Raw genomic sequence first — 7,086 nt, forward strand, 5'->3', positions numbered from 1 at the left:
GTCTGCTTTAGTCCTGCTTTAGTTCTGCTATGGACCTGGTTTAATCCTACTTTAGTCGTGCTGTGGACCTGGTTTAGTCCTGGTTTAGTCCTGGTTTGGACCTTATTCTAAATGCTGTCTTGGTTTAGTCTTGGTTTAGTCTGTTTTAGTCTTGCTGTGGACCTGGTTTGGCCGTGCTTTAGTCCTGCTGTGGACCTGGTTTAGTCCTGATTTAGTTCTGGTTTAGTCCTTCTTCAGTCCTGGTTTGGACCTGGTTTGACCCTGGTTTAGTCCTGCTTTTGTCATGCTTTAGTCTGGGTTTGACATGGTTTCTCCCTGGTTTGGACCTGGTTTAGTTCTAGTTTAGTCTGTTTTTGTCCTACTGTGGAACTGGTTTAGTCCTGGTTTATTCCCGCTGTGGACCTGATTTAGTCCTGGTTTAGTTCTGGTTTAGTCCTGGTTTAGTCCTGATTTAGTCCGGGTTTTAGACCTGGTTCGGGCCTGATTTAATCCTGGTTTAGTCTTGGTTTAGTCCTGGTTTAGTTCTGGATTAGTCCTGGTTTGGCCCTGGTTTGGGCATGGTTTGGACTTGGTTTGGGCCTGGTTTAGTCCTGGTTTACTCCTGCTTTATTTCTGGTTTGGACGTGGTTTGTCCCTGGTTTGTCTCTGGTTTGTCCCTGGTTCAGTCGTATTTTAGTCCTGGTTTGCTGTCTTTGTTCTGCAGAATGGAGATGTGGTGGACATCATCAGTAAGTCTCCTGTGGCTGCATGAATGACTTCTGGTTTAGTCCTGACCTAGTCCTGGTTTAGTCATGGTTTGGGCCTGGTTTGGACCTGGTTTTGGACCTGGTTTGGACCTCATTCTAAATGCCATCTTTGTTCTGCAGAGTGGAGATGTTGTAGACATCATCAGCAAGCCTCCTATGGGCACGTGGATGGGGATGCTGAATGGGAAAGTGGGCACATTTAAATTCATTTATGTGGACGTGATCAATGAAGAGCCGCCCAAACCCAAGAAGATTCGAAGGAGGAGGCGAGCGCCACAGCCCAAACCCACATCTGTGGAGGAGCTGCTGGAACGCATCAACCTCAAAGTATAGCCACTGTTCTCAACCATTTTTACGTCTTAAAAACATGAAAAACAGAACAAATTCATTTTAAACACTGGTCCAAAGTTATTCCTCACTGACCTTGTGTATTCAGAGCGTCCTAATTACTCACCATAATGACTTTATAAATAGTTTTCACAACACTCAGAGACCAGAGTTTTGCGGTCACATGTAAAAAACTACTAGCATGCTAATGTACACTGATTAGCAGTTACATGCTGCTCCTTTAAATATATCTGTACAAGTTACATACTGCTCCTTTTATGTAATTAGCCCTGTATATGTAATAGCCCAGGTTTATGTAATCTCTGTGTATATATTAAGAATATGTTGATGTTATCCTTATATAGATATATATAAAGGTTTGTTGAATACATCCCATTTCTTTTAGATCAAATTTAGTCATTTACATTGAACAAATTGTAAAATAATACTTTTGTTTTTAGTTTATTATACGCTGTAAACTGTTTTTTTTTTTTTTTTTTACTTTCCAATATATTAGACCAAAGTTTGTCTTGAGGTAAAACTCTGTCCGGTTGTGTGCTTTCAGTTAAGCATTTTACTCACCAAAAATCAGGAAGTGTGCATTAGCATGTTGGTTGTTGTTACCTTTACCAACTTCACTCTTGTCTCTGTTAGGGATGGCACGATATTAACATTTAGAGTCACGATTATTTTGACCAAAATAATTGCGATTAACAATATTATCACAATAATTATTAAACAAAGGTATACAGTTTTTTTTTTTTTTAAGTCAATCAAAACATCAATTACTATACAATTTGCAGGTGTCTGAGCAATCACCTTTATTGTTTTTTTATTGCTGCAAGTGAAATTAACAATGAATGAATACTAAATATGTCCATTATATAACTCTTGACTATAAAAAAAAAAAACCCACATGAACCAACTTGAGAAAGCCCCAGAAAAAAAGATATGATAAAGGATATGCTTGCATTGCAGCCATCAACTGTGCAAAACGCTATTTAGCTAGTGCTAACCTAGAAATAGCGAAGTCGCCACAAATACATTCCATTATTCATACAAATCCAAACAAACGCAAACTACATTAAACACTTTATTTTGCATGGTATGTTACGATGGATATATTTGTCTCAAGTTTTTCGGCAGGCTTTGCAGATTGGTGGCTCATCGCCTTGTTGGTCTGGTGTTTCAAAGCCATAATAATCCCACACCTCAGACTTCACCTTCTTGAGTGGAGGATATAAATGTGTGGCGTTATCCAGATCCAGATCCTCTGCCCGCCTATGAGCCATGACGGTGACTGACAGCAATGAAGAACCATCCCCAATGTTTTCCCTTCAGAATAGGCACAGAAGCTAACAATTTTCATTGCCCCCTTGTGGGCAAACACCAGAACTAACATCTAAACATTGTATTGTAACCGGAAACATCATGCAGTTTGGTGCCATAAAGGCGATTATAATTGATGATCACTATTATTCAAAATGATTATTTTTGGACCTTTTTGATTGCGATTAGCGACTTTATCTTATATTGTCCCATCCCTATTCTCTATAAATTGTCATGATACAAAAATATCAAACTCATCATGGTGAGTAATTAGGATGTTCTGAATGCATAAGGTAAGTAAGGAATGACTTTGGGCCAAACTGTTTAAAATGTGAAAAAACAGAACTAGTTCATTTTAAAGACAGGAAAAATCTGGTGTAGTACAACTATAAAATGTTTAAGTTGTGTTTGTGTCACTCTTGTTTGTTTTAGTCGTGTTTGTTAGCGAGGTCTACATGTTTGAACTCAGGCACAGTTCACACTTGAGCCTCTTTCAGTCTTTGTCTAAATTCTGTCAACTTCAAACCAGTGACAATATAATTTTTCTTTTGCTGTCCGTAATATGTCTTTTTGTGTGTGTGTGTGTTTATGTTTGTGTTTGTATGTGTGTGTTATGTGTTGTGTGTTTGTTTATGTGTTTGTGTGTCTGTGTGTGTGTATGTGTGTATGTGTGTCTCTTAGGAGCACTTGCCCACTTTCCTGTTTAATGGGTACGAGGATCTGGACACATTTAAACTTCTGGAGGAAGAAGATTTGGATGAACTGAACATCAAGGACAGTCAACACAGAGCAGTGCTCCTGACCGCCGTGGAGCTGCTGCAGGAGTATGACGGTAAGTCCTAGTTTAGTCCTGGTTTAGTCCTGGTTAAGTCCTGGTTTATTCCTAGTTTAGTCCTGCTGTAGTCCTGGCTCAGTCCTGGTTAAATCCTGGTTTAGTCCTGGTGTAGTCCAGATTTAGTCCTGGATAAGACCTGGTTTAGTCCTGGTGTAGTCCTGGTTTGGCCCTGCTTCAGTCGTGGTTTAGTCCTGGTTTAGTCCTTGTTTAGTCCTGGTTTAGCCCTGTTTAGTCCTGGTTTAGTCCTCATTTAGTCTTGATTTAGTACTGGTTCAGTCCTGGTTTAGTCCTGGTTTAGTCCTGGTTCAGTCCTGGTTCAGTCCTGTTTCAGTCCTGTTTAGTCCTGGTGTAGTCCTGGTGTAGTCCCGGTGTAGTCCTGGTTTAGTCCTGGTTTAGTCCTGGTGTAGTCCTGATTTAGTCCTAGTTTAGTCCTGGTCTAGTCCCTATTTAGTCCTGGTTTGGTCCTGGTTCAGTATTGGTTCAGTCCTGGTCTAATCCAGGTTTAGTCCTTGTTCAGTCTTGGTTTAGCCCTGGTTTAGTTTTGATTTAGTACGGGTTCAGTCCTGGTTTAGTCCTGGTGTAATCCTGATTCAGTTTTGGTGTAGTCCTGGTTTAGTCCTAGTTTAGTCCTGGTGTAGTCCTGATTTAGTCCTAGTTTAGTCCTGCTGTAGTCCTGGCTCAGTCCTGGTTAAGTCCTGGTTTAGTCCTGGTGTAATCCAGATTTAGTCCTGGATAAGACCTGGTTTAGTCCTGGTGTAGTCCTGGTTTGGCCCTGCTTCAGTCGTGGTTTAGTCCTGGTTTAGTCCTTGTTTAGTCCTGGTTTAGCCCTGTTTAGTCCTGGTTTAGTCCTCATTTAGTCTTGATTTAGTACTGGTTTAGTCCTGGTTTAGTCCTGGTTCAGTCCTGGTTCAGTCCTGTTTCAGTCCTGGTTTAGTCCTGGTGTAGTCCTGGTGTAGTCCCGGTGTAGTCCTGGTTTAGTCCTGGTGTAGTCCTGATTTAGTCCTGGTTTAGTCCTATTTAGTCCTGGTCTAGTCCCTATTTAGTCCTGGTTTGGTCCTGGTTCAGTATTGGTTCAGTCCTGGTCTAATCCTGGTTTAGTCCTAGTACATTCTTGGTTTAGTCCTGGTTTAGTTTTGATTTAGTACGGGTTCAGTCCTGGTTTAGTCCTGGTGTAATCCTGATTCAGTTTTGGTGTAGTCCTGGTTTAGTCCTAGTTTAGTCCTGGTGTAGTCCTGATTTAGTCCTGGATAAGACCTGGTTTAGTCCTGGTTTGGCCCTGCTTCAGTTGTGGTTTAGTCCTGGTTTAGTCCTGGTTTAGTCCTTGTTTAGTCCTGGTTTGGTCCTGGTTTATTCCTAGTTTAGTCCTGCTGTAGTCCTGGCTCAGTCCTGGTTAAGTCCTAGTTTAGTTCTGGTGTAGTCCAGATTTAGTCCTGGATAAGACCTGGTTTAGTCCTGGTGTAGTCCTGGTTTGGCCCTGCTTCAGTCGTGGTTTAGCCCTGGTTTAGTCCTTGTTTAGTCTTGGTTTAGTCCTGTTTAGTCCTGGTTTAGTCCTTATTTAGTCTTGATTTAGTACTAGTTCAGTCCTGGTTTAGTCCTGGTTTAGTCCTGGTTCAGTCCTGGTTCAGTCCTGGTTCAGTCCTGTTTCAGTCCTGGTTTAGTCCTGGTGTAGTCCCAGTGTAGTCCTGGTTTAGTCCTGGTGTAGTCCTGGTTTAGTCCTAGTTTAGTCCTGGTCTAGTCCCTATTTAATCCTGGTTTGGTCCTGGTTCAGTATTGGTTCAGTCCTGGTCTAATCCTGGTTTAGTCCTAGTACAGTCTTGGTTTAGTCCTGGTTTAGTTTTGATTTAGTACGGGTTCAGTCCTGGTTTAGTCCTGGTGTAATCCTGATTCAGTTTTGGTGTAGTCCTGGTTTAGTCCTAGTTTAGTCCTGGTGTAGTCCTGATTTAGTCCTGGATAAGACCTGGTTTAGTCCTGGTGTAGTCCTGGTTTGGCCCTGCTTCAGTTGTGGTTTAGTCCTCGTTTAGTCGTGGTTTAGTCCTTGTTTAGTCCTGGTTTAGTCCTGTTTAGTCCTGGTTTAGTCCTCATTTAGTCTTGATTTAGTACTGTTTCAGTCCTGGTTTAGTCCTGGTTTAGTCCTGGTTCAGTCCTGGTTCAGTCCTGTTTTAGTCCTGGTTTAGTCCTGGTGTAGTCCCGGTGTAGTCCCGGTGTAGTCCCGGTTTAGTCCTAGTTTAGTCCTGGTGTAGTCCTGATTTAGTCCCGGTGTAGCCCTGGTTTAGTCCTAGTTTAGTCCTGGTGTAGTCCTGATTTAGTCCTGGTGTAGTCCTGGTTTAGTCCTAGTTTCGTCCTGGTCTAGTCCCTATTTAGTCCTGGTTTGGTCCTGGTTCAGTATTGGTTCAGTCCTGGTCCAATCCTGGTTTAATCCTAGTACAGTCTTGGTTTAGTCCTGGTTTAGTTTTGATTTAGTACTGGTTCAGTCCTGGTTTAGTCCTGGTGTAATCCTGATTCAGTTTTGGTGTAGTCCTGTTTTAGTCCTAGTTTAGTCCTGGTGTAGTCCTGATTTAGTCCTGGTTTGGTCCTGGTTCAGTCCTGGTTTAGTCCTAAGCACTATGACGTGTATGTAAAAATAGCCAGTGTTGAGCTCTTTTGATTTGACCAGGGGGGTTATATGAGTAACTTTTTAAAGGAATTAATTTTCTTTCCTCTTTGAGTAAGTCTAAAGTGACTGTAGCTTTATGTAACAATAGGAAATGATCTGAACATTTGTGTTTCTGGCTTCTTCAGATGTGATTTAGTTTGGCTCTTTTTGTCTCTGTTTGAAATTACCACAGTAGTACTTTTTCCATATACTTTTAAATTTTCAGTTGAGTAATTTCTTGGACCAGTACTTTGTACAGCTACTTAAGTAAGAGTAATTTTACTTCAACATAATATTACTCAAGTACAATTTTGGTTACTCTACCACCTCTGGACTTGCCTGTTGCTTATATGTGATAACGACTTCCCCTGCTGTTGCTCTTGTGCTCTGCAGGCAGCAGTGACCTGGAGCGCGGCAGCCCCTCATGCCAATCTCAGGACAAACTTCTGCTGCAGAGACAAGGACTTTTGGGAGACTCACCCAGAGACTCGGGATGCTATGAAAGCAACGAGAACCTGAACCAGAGCCAAGATGGGAGCGCACAGTAACCCAACAATACACGCCCGAACCAAGATGATTTGGGAGTTGGTTTTGCTTAGTTTTACTGTGGAGTTTTGCAGTTGCTTTTATGGATTCACTGCTTGAGAACTGACTGGAAAGAAGACAAGAAACAACCTATTCACAAGAAATAAGAACATGAAAATACTTAATTTGAGTAGGATTGACTTGTTAAGTTTAAAAAGCTCCTATATCACACAAAATGGACTCTTGTTAGGTTTAATCCATGTTCTAATGCTGTTACCTCCTCAAAAACATATATGGAGTTGTGTTTTGTTTCATTGACACATGTTTGAATGTGTGAATGAAACAAACTTTATTATTAGTCTCTCTACATCTCCAAAGCTCAAAATGCTCTGTTCTACCTTGTGATGTCATCAAGTGGTAGGTCTCAGTCAACAGCTCCTTTTACCTTTAGTTCAGTAGCGATTGGCAGTTCCAGTGCTGAAATGATCCAAATGATTCAAGTGAAGGTGTATGGAGTTTAAAAACACAGTGGAGCACTTTCTGTATTACCACATGACATCACAAGGTGGAACAAAGTGTTTTCTGTTTGAGAGAAGAACTCAGCCTAAATACGCAGGCTTTGTGTGTTAAAAATGTTTAAATGAAACAAAACACAACTACAGGTTTGTTTGTGATAAGCAAAGATTAGAACA

General features: G+C 41.3%; 1 protein-coding gene across 1 annotated transcript in view; it reads left to right on the forward strand.

The window, feature by feature from the left end:
• Window positions 1-6,607, forward strand: part of LOC117390830 (SAM and SH3 domain-containing protein 1-like) — a 160,535-nt gene extending 153,928 nt beyond the window's left edge. Inside the window, exons 15-17 of the mRNA XM_055231221.1 lie at window positions 867-1,073; window positions 3,084-3,234; window positions 6,263-6,607. Of these exons, the coding sequence (XP_055087196.1) occupies window positions 867-1,073; window positions 3,084-3,234; window positions 6,263-6,417 (513 nt within the window). The 3' untranslated portion in view covers window positions 6,418-6,607. The remainder of the gene's footprint in view (window positions 1-866; window positions 1,074-3,083; window positions 3,235-6,262) is intronic.
• Window positions 6,608-7,086: the final 479 nt, after the last annotated feature.

Source organism: Periophthalmus magnuspinnatus, chromosome 22 (genome assembly GCF_009829125.3).
Source record: "Periophthalmus magnuspinnatus isolate fPerMag1 chromosome 22, fPerMag1.2.pri, whole genome shotgun sequence".
Lineage (NCBI taxonomy): Eukaryota > Metazoa > Chordata > Actinopteri > Gobiiformes > Gobiidae > Periophthalmus > Periophthalmus magnuspinnatus.